Source organism: Perissodus microlepis, chromosome 15, assembly GCF_051167445.1.
Source record: "Perissodus microlepis isolate ML-2025 ecotype Zambia chromosome 15, ASM5116744v1, whole genome shotgun sequence".
Taxonomy (NCBI): Eukaryota; Metazoa; Chordata; class Actinopteri; order Cichliformes; family Cichlidae; genus Perissodus; species Perissodus microlepis.
In genome coordinates, this window is record NC_140475.1 from 28,081,730 (window position 1) to 28,099,246 (window position 17,517).

At 41.5% G+C, this 17,517-nt stretch overlaps 1 protein-coding gene across 3 annotated transcripts in view; it reads right to left on the minus strand.

Moving 5' to 3' along the window:
• The window catches only part of tab2 (TGF-beta activated kinase 1 (MAP3K7) binding protein 2), a 47,539-nt gene that overhangs the window by 5,729 nt on the left and 24,293 nt on the right, over positions 1-17,517 (minus strand). For 2 of the 3 annotated variants that reach the window (XM_084952864.1, XM_084952862.1), the window contains exons 2-4: positions 6,712-6,897; positions 3,680-5,306; positions 444-604 (exon numbers count right to left, since the gene is read on the minus strand). In XM_084952864.1, coding sequence (XP_084808990.1) covers positions 444-604; positions 3,680-5,306; positions 6,712-6,813 — 1,890 coding nt within the window. In that variant the 5' untranslated portion in view covers positions 6,814-6,897. The remainder of the gene's footprint in view (positions 1-443; positions 605-3,679; positions 5,307-6,711; positions 6,898-17,517) is intronic. The other variant, XM_084952863.1, reaches the window with a different exon arrangement.

The window sequence follows — 17,517 nt, forward strand, 5'->3', positions numbered from 1 at the left end:
CTGTTTTTATTTATAATCTGTTGATCTGCCAGTAAAAGATGTGGGTTAGGAGACTTTTGACAATTCTCCTTTTCAAAGATTAGAACAATCTGACTGGTTTAGCGAAGAGATCATTACCAGATTTCTACCCAGTTGAATACCTACGAGATATTTTGGACAGATGTGTTAAAAACTGCTCTCCACCCCAAAGATCAAAACAACAAGTGAGGAAAATGTTGCAATGAGCAGTGAAGCTCTTATGGCAGTCTGGTAGGTAGCATTTATGCACATGTTAAATGCTATTTAGAACCTGTGTAAGTAATCTTAAGCCTCAATACCAAGCAACACTAGCTCACAGTTAGCTAGCTAACAGCAGCTCCACCTAATTAGAAATATCACTTCATGCACCAGATTCAACTACAAATGTTTTTAAAAAAGACACTCCCACAAAAACATTTCCTTACAGAAGGAATTTGGGAAGCTGAGTTCGATCTCTCCAGACGTCTCCTGGTCAGGTCATTCTCCATTTCATTGACCTCTTCTTTTAGTTTCTCCAGCTTCTTCTTCTTCATCTCCAACTCATGCCACAGCCTCTCCATTCGTGCCTTCTGATGCACCAACAATGCTAAAAGAAAAGAGACAAACACAAAGAAGACTCAGTAACAATTATTATTAATGAGAAATGACAACATAATTTAACCTGATTTGTAAAGTAAGGAGGGTGAAATCCATGAAAAGTTCAAGAAAAACTCTCATTTATAATAATTATAATAATGGATTGCATTTATATAACGCTTTTCGAGAACCTCAAAGCGCTGTACAATTCCATTACTCATTCACTCTAACATTCACACACTGGTGGAGGCAAGCTACAGTTGTAGCCACAGCTGCCCTGGGGCAGACTGACAGAAGCGAGGCTGCCATATCGCGCCATCGGCCCCTCTGGCCATCACCAGTAGGCGGTGGGTGAAGTGTCTTGCCCAAGGACACAACGACCGAGACTAAGTAAAAAACAAAAAAAATGCTGACAACAAGCCATTCAAGCAGCACTGTGCTCGTGGGTATAAAGTAACAACACATTTTCAAATGCACCACAGACTGCACACAACAGTCAAACCAGTTTAGATAATTCTCTTCCCATAAAGACAGCCTTGTGTAAGGAGAGATGGCAAAGCAACATTAGAATCCTCACTGCTGCCTTTCATCACCTATTGTGGTAACACAAGGAGATGAGACTTATTCTGATTAGCAAACTGCTGCAGGCAAATTCTGCCTTAACCATGCACATAATGTACTCAAGTCTCTACAGTACATTTCCCATAATTCATTAAAGTTCTTGCACTTTCTGACAGGTGGCAACACCTCCTTCACAGGCATTCTACGATAAACAATTCTCTCCTGCAATACACAAACACACGCCACTACACACTGAGGAGTTATAACATGATGGCCCACGGAGTCCTCCAGTATTTAATTAATGTACCTGATTCATGGATGTGAGTGAAAGGTTATCAGGTGAATCAGTAGACTTGTATTAAGTCGATTTTTTTCTTTTTCTTTGTTTTCAAAAGGATAAAAAGAATTAACAGGACCAGTAGACATTACGATTGGCAGGAGTTCAACAATCAATGCCAGGTTTGTTTACCAACTCCACTCGTAAGGTTCCCTCCAACTTCATCCACTTCCTGAAGATCAAAATCAATTTGATTCGAGGCTGTTATGACATAATAGATGAGATCCAGCAAACACTGGAGAGGCAACCTGCGATAAATATTTACTCACACACACACACACACACACACACACACACACACACACACACACACACTTTCTTGTTATTTTACTGACTACTGGAAGTGATAAACTGAGGTGTCTCTCGCCATCCATCTCCTCCTGTGTTCCCTCTCCTCCTGTGTTCCCTCTCCTCCTGTGTTCCCTCTCCTCCTGTGTTCCCTCTCCTCCTGTGTTCCCTCTCCTCCTGCTCATCTGCAGCCTGGTTGTTTGGTCCATGCTACCACACATTAAGCACATCTGCTGAAGTGGACCCAGTGCAGAAGTGCCTTAAATATTTGTTCTATTTGTCAGCGACAGGTGACCTTTTTGGGTGCAAAAGAAGTCGGAAGTCGGCTCTTCTCAATAACCCCCTGTAACCATTTTATGAATAAATTTATGTTCTAAATTGTCTGACGCGTATTTAGTAAATTATGGTCCTTATTAGAGTTAAGAAGGACAACGCTTCATGTTGGGCCAATGTTATAATTGACAAGTCACTGTCGTAAAGGTGTGCAGCATGCACCATAGACATCACTCACTGCTTTTGGACTTTGCATTTAGAAGTGTCATTGTCACTTTTTTGTCCAAAAGGGGTAAAGTGCCAAGTTACTGGCTAAAATTAACAATGCTGAATAACCAGCTGCAGCCGTACACTGTACTGGGACTGAAGCACAAACTTCAGTAATCCTCCCGTAAGGTACAAACACTGCAGAGCAGTTCAGTTCAGTGACAAACGAAACTGTGGCCCAGCCCTGTGTCAGCACACCTGTCAATCAAGGTGATCACACCCACAACTCCAGAATTCAGATGGATGATTTACCTATACAAAAAAAAAAAAAAAAAAGTGGTGTTGCCCCAGAGGGCAGAACCAACTGTTTAACAGTTATGCAATACCACTAATGTTATTCCACTGCCAGACAATAACACACATTCTTGGTGACTGATGGTAGTTAACACAGTTATGTTTAACTAACAGTTATGTGGTGACAGGTGTGTCTGCATAGAACCAACTTCCAAAGTGACCTTGCCAATCAAAACAGTAGGGGATAACATTTTCCCAAACCAGTGAGGATAAACTGATGGAAAACTGCACTGATGAGGGTCAATCGTAGAGGCGGCATGCCTGGTGTGAAGCCCCTCTTGGTGATAGTCACCACAGTGCAGGAGCCATAGCTGCTGACTCACTCACAATACAGTGAAAAGCCCAAAAAAGGAAACAGCAGTGTGCTCTGACATGTTTGACTCACACAACAGAATCTGCAAGTCTCAGGCGCTGGTGGAGCAAATGCAGCATTTATTGTGGAGGACTCACACTAGAGTCATGATCACACCGGCCCCCACTCAGCGAGTCACCTTTGCTTTTCAACTTTGTGGAGATGAAAACAACATGTTTCCACTATGGCTGAACAATACTGACAGCAAGCATAGACAGTTTGGCTCAGGAAATGCACTGCAGAGGATCTTATGGAAAAAAAAGCAGTATACTTGATAGTAAAATGACTTTCTTGGCAGAAGTCTGTGGAAAAGGTATTTTGGCCTACTGAGAATAGCAGAAACCTGAATAATATTTGTTAATAAAAACAAAACTCAAATGAGATCAACATACACAGGAGGACTGTTGAAGATATTAACCCTCTTTACCTTGGCTACATAGTCAATAAACTGTAAACCAAACATTTCTAACCAGATTTCAGAGGTCTATATGAAATACGATTCACAGTGTAAACAATTTCTGGAGCTTCATGTCTGTTCAGTAAAAAGCTGAACAGAGAGCAGAATAAGTCTATATATAAAGCATTATAAAACAGAAGATGCTTTCTATGCAAACAACCAAGAAATGCTACAATGTCAGCATTGTAAAAATAGTACAGGAGTAATTTTAAAATGGGAATGACCTTTATTATCAATGCTACTGTGTATTTCTTACCTTGTGTGTATGCTGCATCATCAGAGCCCATGCTGAGTCTGCGAGGTTCACTCTGTCTCTCCCGGTGTGGCGAAAGTGGGTCTGAGAGATGCTGGGGGTCTGTCTCCACGAAGTGGTGGTCTTGGGGTAGGCCGAGGAGATTGTTGACGTCAAAAGTCGGGGACACGACTCCAGGGGACACAGCTGGGGGTTTGTTAGGAGACACTGTGATTTTAAAAGTGTATTTGGTATTGGGCTGAGTGACCACCACGCGTGGGGAAGAAGCTGTACCCCCTCCTCCCACAGAGGGGCGAGATTTAGGTGGATGATGGTGGATGTAGGCAGGGCCCATGCTCACTTGACCCCCTATGTTCCTGGCCCCTGAGGGCCCCTGTAAGGAAGGGTTTGTTGAGATGAAGAGTGTGTGAGGACTCCTACCCAACTTGGACTGTGGGCGGGAGCCGGCTGAGGCAACAATGACTTCCTCGGAGGGAGTGGTAGCAGCAGTAGAGATGTAAACAGTGGGACCCGAGCCTCCGATTGACAGAGGGGTGGCAGGGACAGAAGCTGCCCCAGCAGATGAAGAGGAAGAGGAAGGGCAGGAGGACGTGGAGGATGAGCGGGGCCCGCTGCTCGTCCGCAGCACAGCTGTTGTAGAATTGCTCCTTTGGGGAGATTCAAGTTTGATCTCTATCTGATTCTTCCGTGGGCCGGTGGAGATGTTCTGGATATTGTACTGGCTGATCGCAGACAGGGAGCTGGGCATGACCGAAGAGGAGGAAGAGGAAGAGGAGCATGATGAGACACCAGAGGAAGAGGCCTGACTTCCAGTAGGAAGAAAGGAAGGCGCCTGGGGATTTGTAGGTGAGCTGATGGGCATGTAGACGTGAGAAGTTTGATGGCCCTGGGTCTGGGGCTGTGAGGTATGAGAGGAGGAGGAAGAGTGCTGAGTGCCGGACCAGGAGCCGGACAGGGAGGAAGGATGTGAGATCTGGTAGATCTGCTGCTGAGGCTGGGAAGTGGGGCTGTACTGGGCCCTGCCTCCCTGCTGCTGGTTTTGCCGTGTCGTACCGGACTGGCTAACATAAGGCCGGATGTAAATAGAGTTACCCTGTGGACTGCTTAGGCCCGACTGTGGCCCACCATGTATGTGCAAAGAAGTAGGGGTGTTGCGTCCTGTCTGGATGTTAGGGGCTAACGTCACGGTGATTGGGTTGAAGCGTGGTGTCTGCTGGGAACCCATAGCTGGTGCTTTGCCACCCAGAGGGTAGAGTCCAAGGTGCTGTGGAGGCTGCGGTTTACGCGGGGGCTCCATCACGCCAAATACATTGAAATTGGAGGGCACCTGCACTGGGGCTGACTGGGGCTCCTGCTGAAAGAAGTCACTGTTAGTGGCCTGGCCTGTAGAGAGGGGCCCTTCGCTCAGGCTGTGGGCCAGAGTCCGGCTGCCGTTCATTCTCAGGCTGTCCCGAACCGGGCCCACATGCACATTCTGAGGCTGCAGGTCCAGGTTCAGTTGGGTCATGTGATTATGGAGCCTGCTGAAGCTGGGGTCGTCTGAAAAGCTGAGGTTCCCTTCTTCGCTGTACAGGTAGCCCGGACTGACTTGGGACAAGTATTCACAGCAGGCGTCTAAATTGTTGTTATTCTGCAGGAGAGAGAAGAGACAGACTTGTTAGGCAACATGTGTGTTTGTTTCATGTTTACTTCCTTACAGGAAGATGAAAAAACTAAGATGCTTACACCATTTCCATTTTTGAGAATAGCATTTTATGGCCAGGTTGAAAGAAATAATAATACAACACAATACGCAGACCTACAACAACACAACTATTGAAAAATTGTATGCAGGGATCAATGCTGTAACAAGGGGTGTGGAGCTTGTTTTCTTGGCAGCACCGCTGTCATGCAACAACTAACATACGAACCACAACTTCAGTAGCTCATCCAACTCATGAGTCAACATAATTCACAAGTTACTGCCAATAAAATGATAAAAGAGACCTTGGCATCAATTATGATGAAGACCTTTGAATTGATCATTGTGTGCAAGTTTAATTCTTTTTCTTTCTCTCTTTTTTTTTTTTTGGCAAGTTTAATTCTGATTAATACTGTAGATGGTGTAGTAATTCTATAGGGGACTGACAGAACATGGATGCCTCTCCATGGCATAGTCCCTTTGGTCTTTCAGGCACGGGAGTTAAAATTAGTCCGTTATTCATTGTTAAGACACAAAAGTCCCTTTTCCAGTAGTACCTACTTGGATCGACTCGCCACGGTTCAGGGCTTTTCATTAGTACCTGGTACCAGGTGATCCGAGTAGGTACTAATGGAAAAGGAGCAAAATTGATTTTGGTTTAAGATGAACCACCAGCTGTTACTCCCAACTCTACAAACTTGAACTACACTTTAGTCAATTCACTCAGTGAGTTTTGGGGTTTCTTTTTGTTTTTGTTCTTAAATGCACTACCAGATCATATCACACTTGACATCTTTCTAAACTGCGACAACTGATTTTCACCAATCAAAAACCTTGTTTTAAAAAAAAATTAAATAAATTTAAAAAATAAAAATAAACAAAAACCCCCCCAACAACCTGATAATCGACCCAACTCATGTAGTTCTTTCATCCAGAGCATGAGCATCCAGAGTATACAAAATGCTAGACATGTTTTATCAAGGCTGGACTAAAGATACTAATTTCTTTAGAGTCATGTGAAAAAACGTAACCTTGGTTGCCCAAGCACAATCAGGAGGTAAGCTTACACACTGCATCATTTTGGCCCACTCTCCTATATGCCATAACATTCTTAGCTGAATTCATTATTAGTATACACTACTATCCTGTTCCCAGGCATGAAAACTGCTTTGTTTTATTCAACAGCTATCTCAATTTATCCTGTTTTCTTTGTTGCATTCACTTCTAAGATACCAACACTGAGCCACTGACAGTTGATACAAAACACACAGACATGAAGCAAAAACACCATAAATTATGTAGACTTTATTTTCTTTCACATAATTGCGAGCAGAGGTGTTTATAACGCCCTTACCTGCAGAACACACTGGGAGACAACACCTTCTGGGACTTCAGGGAACTTTTGGCGCAGGTCATGCAAAACCTGAATGTCAATCTGGTGGCTTCCCTGGGCCATTCGTATGATGCCAGGTCTGTTTGTTCTGTTCAGCACACGGGGAAGTCAGTCTCAGCAGCAAACCACCTTCATTTTGAACATCTTCTAAATTGAAACAAAGAAAGGAAGGAGAGAATCTGATAAGGAAACAACATTCTCTCATGGTACTTCTGTCAAATAGAAACATCTCTTTCTCTGTACAGACAATACTCTGACCACAATTTCACCATTATGAGTTGTATAACGGTGTTTTGTTAATATTCAGTAAGGAATCTGTCCAAGAGGCAGAAAAAGAGCAAATGTGGTCTATTGCAAATTTTCTCTAAAAGACATCCGTCAGCCGTTTGAGGTCGACTTTTTCATTATTGCCTGGGAGCTTTCAAAATAAAATTTCAGAGATGTTCAATGAGAACGGACAGCATTCATTTCAAAAGCCCTTCTCCCCACAAAGCTCCTTAATAAAAGAGTAGCAAAGGGAGGAAACCACCTCCAACTGACTACTGAGAAAAAGCCTTTCCAACTCATCTCAACATCAACATTCACTTATTACAGAAAAGAAAAGGGCCTGAAAACCAGCGTAGTGTGGATGCACATCTTCATACAGACAGCCAGCTGTGCAGAACAGTTGATTCCTCAGAATCCCACTGTATGATAAAGACCGAGCTAAAGGGCTGCATGCCATTTGTTAGTTTCCCTTCCTGCACACATAAATGTGAACCACTGAGAGAAACATTTGTGAGCCACAGTAATAATGCTGCTGCTTTGTTATGTTTTACAGCTTTTGAACAAAGCGTTGTTGGAAAATGACTAAACAAACGTGAAGAGTATGAAACTGCACATTTATATCTCCAAGCTAAACTGCTACACAATAACAATGAACTTAATTTTTTGCCCCTTTAGTGCAAACTAAACATTTCTCCTTCCAGCTCTTCAAATTTGGTCTAAAGGGAATCTTTGAAGTTTTTACTTATTTCCTCTCATAATTTGAAATTCACTACATACTTGCAACAACAGTGAATGCAAAAATTAAACACTGCCAAAGCATTATGACGTCAGGATTCGCAACCACTTCGAATGCCATAAATGCTCTTTTCTGTAAGCACAGTACCCCCACCAACCTGGTCTTCAAACCTGTATGTGAAAGGCAGCCAATCACAATAGTGGGTTAAAGAGAGTAAAGCCTTACAGAGGGAACAGCTAAGCCAGCATGTTAGTTTGTAAAGTGCAAAGTTAGTCTAGTGGAGACTTGAGTAAATTAAACACATTTAATTAAGATTACATGTGATATTTATGGTTTGATTAAAAATTTACTGATGCATCTCGATATCAGAAGCACTTCTATATTGGTATCAGCCATTATCACTCCTGCTGACACTAGCTGATATGCAGTAAATAAAATACTGATATCAGGGGCTGACGTATTTGCTGTCTACTACCAATTTTGCTTTGGCTATACATTTTCATAGGCAGTGAGATGAAGAGCTAAAACACAAAACTCAAAAGGTGAAGCACCTACAGAAACCAAACAAACGAGAAAGCAATATTGGTATCATCTATCTTTCAAACTGTTGCATCGGCCCTGAATTTCACAACCATGTTTGCCTACTTGAAAAGGATTCTGCTGCAAGAAGTTAAATTCTACCTTTGGGACACACTTCTTATATTTAGTGTACCATCAGTAAGTCAGCTTGTATTAGTAAACACTTTTCTGTATAGTTCAAAATACAATAAACACCACGGGCTCCAAACCAGGACTAAAGAAAAAAAGAAAGAAAAAGAACAGAAGCTGAGTATGTTTTAAAAGACCAAGTTGGCTGGTAGGTTGTACTTCATTCAACGTATAAGCTTTACTCATACCTGGGAACTTGCCAAAGCAACCACACTTTACTACTAGCCACTGTGCAATGTCTCAAGCAGTCAACGCACTGCAGTCATCTTTCCTGCAAAAAAACTTTTCTATAATCCGGCTTCTCCACCCATTATCCTGCTGTGTGAAGGAAGCACAAGCAGACAAAAGTGAACGCAGCAGCCATGAGAACTTCAAAGCGTTAGTTCATGACAGCCATGTTTAGTCTTCTCCCACACTTTTCTTCTAACCACACTCTTTCGAAACAGCTTTCAGTGGGAGGTTCAAATATGCCAATCACAACATTGTGACACATGAAGCACACCCTGTTGTGTTCGACGCCAGTCAATGCTAAAAAGGAATTAGTGATACATCTCAACAGCAATCCTAACATGAGATTTAAAAGTGAAATCATTTACAGACACTTAAATACACTTACTTAATGATGAGAGAAATCATGAGTGTATTTCAACCTCACTGGGATCTTATTTCAGCCAAGAAGCAGCTGTTTTTGCCTTATCTGTGAAATGAGGATGTGTAATGTCATAACTTCAAAGTTGTAAATCAGTTCTGCAAAACATCCGTCTATAGCTGAAAGCAGTAGGAGGACCTATTTGCTACTGTCAATCGTAGGGTGGCAACTGCAAAGAAGTGCTGAAGCTCCTTTTCGTGTGAGAGACTAAAAATCCATAGCAGGCAACATGAAGTCAAAGCTGAAGATCTCCTTAGAAGAGCACTACCAGCATAGACAGTCATGTTTTCATCTAAAAAATTCACAGAGATACAACTTATGATATTCTCCACTTATGAAAGACTTTGCTTTCCAGGTCCCCTTGAAAGAGAAGACCCATTAAAGTCTTGATAAAACTTGTCCATTACATAAGAATCTAAAATAACTGTTAGTGCTTTCTTTTGTCTTCTGAAATACAAGCAAATGGAAAGCTTTGCAAGTATGCCACCAGACTGTGGAATTCATTTAGAGGGTGTCGAAAAGAAGCATAAAGTGCAGCTTGATGAGCGACTAACTGCAAACCAGAGGAAAACAGTGTGCTGCATCTCAGATTACATGTTTAGAGTAAAGCCTACTACTCCAGTAAAGCATGCTCCGTCTCCACCAGCACACGAAGCTAATAAACCCACAAGAAAATGAATCCTTTTAAGTAGTCAACTTAGGGAAACTAATATATTATCAGTGTATATTTACCTGTTTGACTTACAGGCTAAGAGGATGCATGAGTGCAGGGAGCCAGAGGGCAACAGTCCACAATTTAAACTCCACTTAGAGGGCTGCAGCACAGCTGTTGTGGGACAATGGGGAAGGAAATTCGCTGTTTGGCGGCTGACCCAGTTACAGGTCAACAGCATGGTTAGATTGTTTCCCGACTTCAAAAAAAAAAAAAAAAAAAAAAAAAAAGAAGGAAAAAAAAAAAAAGGTCCACACCTCTTCACTCTAGGTAATTATAGGTCTGTGAGCAGCCCGTGTATTAGGGGTTGCTCTGACAGGAGCAGATCAGTGCTTGCTGTCCCTGAAGGCAGCAGTGGAACGATGCCTGAGGCAGCACAGATAGAGACAAAGCTCCCATTGCTCAGGGTGTTATTCACTGTGCCAAAGCACTGACCCACAGCCCCACATTCATTTCTGGCAGTAGCAGGCCTTGCCATGCTACATCAATGGAGTCATTCACTACGCAAGACTGAATGCTCCTAAAAATGTCCAAATCAATTAAAGTTTAAATAAAAGGGGAATAAATCATCAACAGGAGCTCTTGGCAGCAATATCAGTCCAGCACCTGATGCTTGTGCAATCCCCCCCCCCTAAAAAAACGTTAGCTGACAAAAAAAAAACAAAACACAAAAACACACTGTGAACTACAGCTGGGCCATATCATACCACTCACGGTAATACCGGTATAATGTTGGGCAACGATAAGAAAATGAAATATCGCGATAGAATATGGGTAAAACGCGCATGCGCAGTGCCTTTGTACCTGCACCGCTTGATGGATTGTCGGAGCATTACAGCTATCGTAGGCAGGAGCCTCGCGGAGTGATACGTACTGTGCTTCAACATAATATTACCGTATTTTGTGTGTATAACCTCTTTTGAAGTTTTGTGGATATTATACATGGTTATGCTGAGGATATGTTGGCCAATTCCCACTGGAAATATCTTTTGGTTAAACTGTCAGCAAGGTTTTGCATTTGCACGGTTAAATTTTTATATAGCTTTAATGCACATAAAAAACAGCTGCTTGTTCAAGTGAAAATACATTGATGGGGTTTTTTGCACTAATAAAGTTGTGAAGTTGTAAAGTAATTTGTCTAGTGTCAGTTATATTGTTATCGCAAATTTTCAAATGTGTATCGTGATAAATATTTTTGGTCAGATCGCCCTGCTCTACTGTGAACAATAAAATGTCATGTCGTACTATCTACTGATTGCAGATAGTGGAATGCATGATGGTAATTGTTTAGGACAGTGCTGATCTCGTCATGTCAAGTCTTCAAATGACTGATCTTCTGCAGAAATGGTAGCTCAAACATTAAAAACATACAGGTTGAATCCAAAACGTCCCCTGCAGCTTTAAGGAGCAGCACAGCAGCACTGTATGAAATATTTCTGCTGTATCTTGGTCCAGCAAAACCTAAACAAATAAAGACGCTAATTGGTAGCCTGTCCCTCCCTCACCCCAAACTCACATGTATGTGTAAGTTTGTGTGTGCATTAAGCAAACACACTAACACAGGCATGGACATGTCGTACTTGAAAACATCATGCACAGTCAGCTACTGCTAAACGCACTCACAGGACCAGTATCCACTCCTGTGAGTCATGACTGTGGCAAATTATTCTCAGAACAGCAAAGCAAGCTGCTTACTTACCCACTTAGAATAATGTTGCACATAAGCAACATATTTACAACACAGAGCTCTCAGTAAGGCCAATCAAATCAGTTTAATTACACTTCAGATAGCAAGGAATGCACTAAAGATAACGCAAAGCTGTAGATCAAATGTGCTGTACTACACAGTGTAAGATTTGTGATTATGCTGAGCTATAATGCAACTTGCAGCTGTCTGCTTCCATTTATTCACATTATTGTGTATTACTCACATATACGTGTTCTTAAAGAACGCAACCTGACTCATACTTTTTGCTCCGTTTCATTTCATTTCGATGCAATGACTTTGACCAATCACAGGCCTTACCTTGCCTCCCACAAACCATAGAAATGCATGGAAATTTTACTGAGGAGTCTAGTCTTAACAAAAGAGCTCTCAAGTCATCAAATAAGCTGCGACCACCTGAATCAAAGTGATTTCTCACCATATTAATGTCACAAGTCAGAGTAAAATAAACTTAAAGATACACTGCAATTGTGTCAAAGGAAACTTGAGACAACTGTTCAAGAACAGACACACACACACACACACCAGACAATGCCTCCTGAACAGAAACAAACCACACACATTAAGTGAAGAATCCAAACTGCCATCCACTGTGCCATGAAGCCTGGGCCTCAAAGGCAATGCAGAGCTGGGATCAACTCTGCTCAGCTTTTAGTTGCTCGCTTTTGAAAATAGGGACATGAAACTGTTCATGTGCAAGCGTGTGTGTGCGTGCATGCATGCGTGTGTAGGAAATCAAAAATTCTTCAAGACCGCAGCCTGCAGATGGTAGTTGATTGGAAGCAGGCAAGAGCACCAGCTCCCCAGGTTAACCAACCCCTCACAAGGCACTGTGGGAAACTGGGAGGTCTTAGAAGTGCGAAGACATGCCTTTCTCGAGAGGCCTCTGTGCAACCATGGACTGACAGCTTTTTCCAACTTTTTGTTTTCTTCTGTAAACACCATACAGGTAAAACAGCTGGCCCGCTGTGTCCATCTTTGCCAAATAAGGGAAGGAAAGGAAATGAACTCACCTCCTTTAAAAAATAAAAAAATAAAAAAAATCCTCCTCCACCTACCTCTTCAGTACAAAATGTCTGTGGGCAGCACATTGCTGAGCTCATTAGCCAGGTTTTTAGAGTACAAATGTGTGTGTTCTATCACGCAGCCGGCCTACAGCTGTTTTCACCTGCAACCACCTCGACCATGAGCAGGAAGGTGGCAGGATGCTAATCCATTAACAAATCTAATTAAAAATACAACTGTAGCTATGCTGCTAGCTGACAACAGTTATTTCTAACCTGTAGCTTTTAAAGGCCTGAAAACGGAAGAAAAAAAACAATAAAAAAGTAAGACAATAAACTGTTTATTTGTAGTAAAACTGGCAAGTCATTAAGAACACATTAAAAATGACAGACTGATTTAGTTGAGGTGCTCTCTGTTACCTTTCCTAAGCAGGTTTATGCCATTTCCACACTGGCTTACTTTTCAAAGCTGGAAGCTATGTTCATCTTTTATCTACAGTCTGTGGCTAAAACATAACCTGTATTAAGCATTACAAAGCTACTGAGTTGACTTCTTCAATTCCTTTTCGTAGTGCAAACTCCTCCGACACGACAAAAGAATTTCTATGTTTACTTCTCTTGCAAAAAAGTTTGAAAATCTTAGACTTTGAAGACGCTTACTTGCCAACAATGGGGAGAAAATAAAAACTGCTTACAGACAACTTATTGAAAAATGAGAAGCTAGTCACTATAAACTAACCTCTCTTCCAACTGTATATCCATATGTGAAAACAAATTATGAGGACTTTCCACAACTACATAAACAGGCTTAGCGTCACATAGCTGTGTCATTTCCTCTCTAACCCCGACTGGTCAGGGTAGATGGTTGCCTACCCTAAATCTGGTGCAGTAGCAATTTTTTTCCTTTCAGCAGAAGTTTGTCCTCCCCACTATGTGCTGTTCATGGGAGAATCGGTGGCCTTGACCTTGCTATAAAGTTGCATGAGATTATTAACAGTACCAGGACAACAATGACTGAGTGATTCAAAAAAGACATGAAAATTAAGGTGGTGTTATTAAATTATGTTTGCCAATAAGAGAGATTCTGATTAAGATCAGATCAGTATTTAATTCAGAAATCCAGTTTATTCTTGCAACTGTGTGGTGCACAGGATAATGGTAGCTGCCGAACTCCAACATTAGCATTATTGTTTTATTATTAGCCATACCAGGTAGCCATTAGGAAGAGCAAATGAAGTAATGAGACCATAAAGACACCTAATGTGGCTATCTGATAAGGGTACCCTCAGATGCTCAGTGGGGTTGTCATAGTGAACAGATGCATCATTTGGTTTTGAAAAGATTTTATGATCGATGTGCTTCCTGACACAGTTTCCCATTTATCTGTTCTTGGCACTGGCACTAGGAATATACTAGTTTGTGAGTGGTCAGTGAATGGTTTTGGTGGCATGGACACAGGGCTACTGGCCCATGGATATGTATATGACAAACTTGAATATTTTGCTCAATATTATACCACAAAACAACCTTTAAAGAGTCACTGTGCATTATTGAAATGAAAAAGAAAATTGTATGTAACACTAATTAACTTTCCCCCCCCAATTATAATGCATCCCAACATTAAAACTAAAACACACTGTGTGTGAAACACCATCAAGGTTTTAAATCCTGCCGTATACTTCTTTTCTATTTTTGGATGGTGTTCATCCATCTTTTCCTTTTCCAGCAACTTGCATCTTCATTTCTTATCAAATTACATTCTTTCTACATGGCTGACTTCGACAAGAGAAAAAATGCTGTCAGACACACTGACAGCATTATTTGTTTAGCAGAGTATTCTGCATTCCTTCTGAATAGGAAAGGTTAGGGTCACAGTGTGAACCACATTGACATGCAAGAATGACATCCCGAGGACTGCTCCATAGCTGATCACAGGATGTTCATTTACTCACAGATTGTTGAGTCACTCAGTATAGTGGCTCCAAACAGATACCAGTTCGCAGACCTTTTCAGACGTGTACTGCAGGCCTGAATTCTTCTAGGACTTTTCTTTGCAGTGCAGTCATATTGAAATTTAACCTGCCAGTTTCCTAATATAGTTCATTGCAAGAGTTGCTTGCATCTGCTGCATTTACCACTAATGAGTCAGCTTCATATGTGCCGCTGGCTCTTTCAGTTCACAAAACAAGAATTAGGTACAACCTGGATAGGTCGCCAATCCATCACAAGGCCAACACAGAAAAAGGTTTGAAAGATCATGCTTTTTTCACCGTTTGAGGGAATAATGTATATGAAAAGAGGATGAAAGAGGATACATTTTCACATCAGGATGATAATCATCTAAATGTTTCAAAATCCATAATATGCTATGTCATGGGCCAGCTGAAAGCTTTGCTGTGTCCCTGACAGTCCCGTGTATGAAACACTGAAAACCTGTAGAATGATTCGCTCTATCCAGGCACCTACTTGCCTAAACTACAAGGAGAATTTCCACTAGAGTGGTATGAACACACCTGGAGTGAAACATTTCCTTCTGTGTGCAAAATATGAAAAACTGTGGAAAACACAAATTTCTTATTCCCCAAATTGAAGTGAGTTTGCATGTTCATATGGCTTAAGAAAAATCATGAAGTGAATAGCAGCAAAGGGATCTTCATGCCAGGCCAAGTGTGTGTGTGAGAAAATATATCACCTAATATGCTTAATTGGTAGTAGGCTTTCGAGCCTATACAGCTTGGAGTAAGACAACATGCATGCAGATATATATATATATATATATATATATATATATATATATATATATATATATATATATATATATATATATATATATATATATATATATATCTCAGAATTTACATTTACAATTTACATTGTTATTTACAGTGATGAATCAGTCAAAGAAACACCTCTTTATTGAGGCTGTGCAACAATCCTCCACCACTGACAGCAGTTGTTTTTGCAGACCCTACTCCCCGCTTTAACTTTCCTTAGGCATTATACAGGGAGTGCAGAATTATTAGGCAAATGAGTATTTTGTCCACACCATCCTCTGCATGCATGTTGTCTTACTCCAAGCTGTATAGGCTCGAAAGCCTACTACCAATTAAGCATATTAGGTGATGTGCATCTCTGTAATGAGAAGGGGTGTGGTCTAATGACATCAACACCGTATATCAGGTGTGCATAATTATAAGGCAACGTCCTTTCCTTTGGCAAAATGGGTCAAAAGAAGGACTTGACAGGCTCAGAAAAGTCAAAAATAGTGAGATATCTTGCAGAGGGATGCAGCAATCTCAAAATTGCAAAGCTTCTGAAGCGTGATCATCGAACAATCAAGCGTTTCATTCAAAATAGTCAACAGGGTCGCAAGAAGCGTGTGGAAAAACCAAGGCGCAAAATAACTGCCCATGAACTGAGAAAAGTCAAGCGTGCAGCTGCCAAGATGCCACTTGCCACCAGTTTGGCCATATTTCAGAGCTGCAACATCACTGGAGTGCCCAAAAGCACAAGGTGTGCAATACTCAGAGACATGGCCAAGGTAAGAAAGGCTGAAAGACGACCACCACTGAACAAGACACACAAGCTGAAACGTCAAGACTGGGCCAAGAAATATCTCAAGACTGATTTTTCTAAGGTTTTATGGACTGATGAAATGAGAGTGAGTCTTGATGGGCCAGATGGATGGGCCCGTGGCTGGATTGGTAAAGGGCAGAGAGCTCCAGTCCGACTCAGACGCCAGCAAGGTGGAGGTGGAGTACTGGTTTGGGCTGGTATCATCAAAGATGAGCTTGTGGGGCCTTTTCGGGTTGAGGATGGAGTCAAGCTCAACTCCCAGTCCTACTGCCAGTTTCTGGAAGACACCTTCTTCAAGCAGTGGTACAGGAAGAAGTCTGCATCCTTCAAGAAAAACATGATTTTCATGCAGGACAATGCTCCATCACACGCGTCCAAGTACTCCACAGCGTGGCTGGCAAGAAAGGGTATAAAAGAAGAAAAACTAATGACATGGCCTCCTTGTTCACCTGATCTGAACCCCATTGAGAACCTGTGGTCCATCATCAAATGTGAGATTTACAAGGAGGGAAAACAGTACACCTCTCTGAACAGTGTCTGGGAGGATGTGGTTACTGCTGCACGCAATGTTGATGGTGAACAGATCAAAACACTGACAGAATCCATGGATGGCAGGCTTTTGAGTGTCCTTGCATAGAAAGGTGGCTATATTGGTCGCTGATTTGTTTTTGTTTTGTTTTTGAATGTCAGAAATGTATATTTGTGAATGTGGAGATGTTATATTTGTTTCATAGGTAAAAATAAATCATTGAAATGGGTATATATTTGTTTTTTGTTAAGTTGCCTAATAATTATGCACAGTAATAGTCACCTGCACACACAGATATCCCCCTAAAATAGCTAAAACTAAAAACAAACTAAAAACTACTTCCAAAAACATTCAGCTTTGATATTAATGAGTTTTGTGGGTTCATTGAGAACATGGTTGTTGTTCAATAATAAAATTATTCCTCAAAAATACAACTTGCCTAATAATTCTGCACTCCCTGTATGTCAGGACCACAGTCCAGGCTTAAAATAGAACCCTCAACAACATGAAAAGCCTTATCCTGAACCACTAATCTTTTTGTCTGCCTTCCTCCAGGGAAATCGGAATTAAAAGAGAGGGTGCGAGCAATCTACAAAGCAAAAATTAATAAGTGAAAATAAAGTGTAAAGCAACGAGGGCCTCAGCAGGGCACTGTGTTTTTCCTTACATTGTGGAAACATTAATTGTCAGCTGACAAGCCCCAACACACACTCTCATTGAGCAGGTACGTTAGAAACTATAAGCTAAACTTTCCAAGCCTAGTCTCAGGAAAGAGAGATAGAGATTTGTTTTCCATCTTTAAACCAATCAGCAAAGCAGCAGTGTCCAAACCATGTGACTGTGTACATTGCTTTCACACT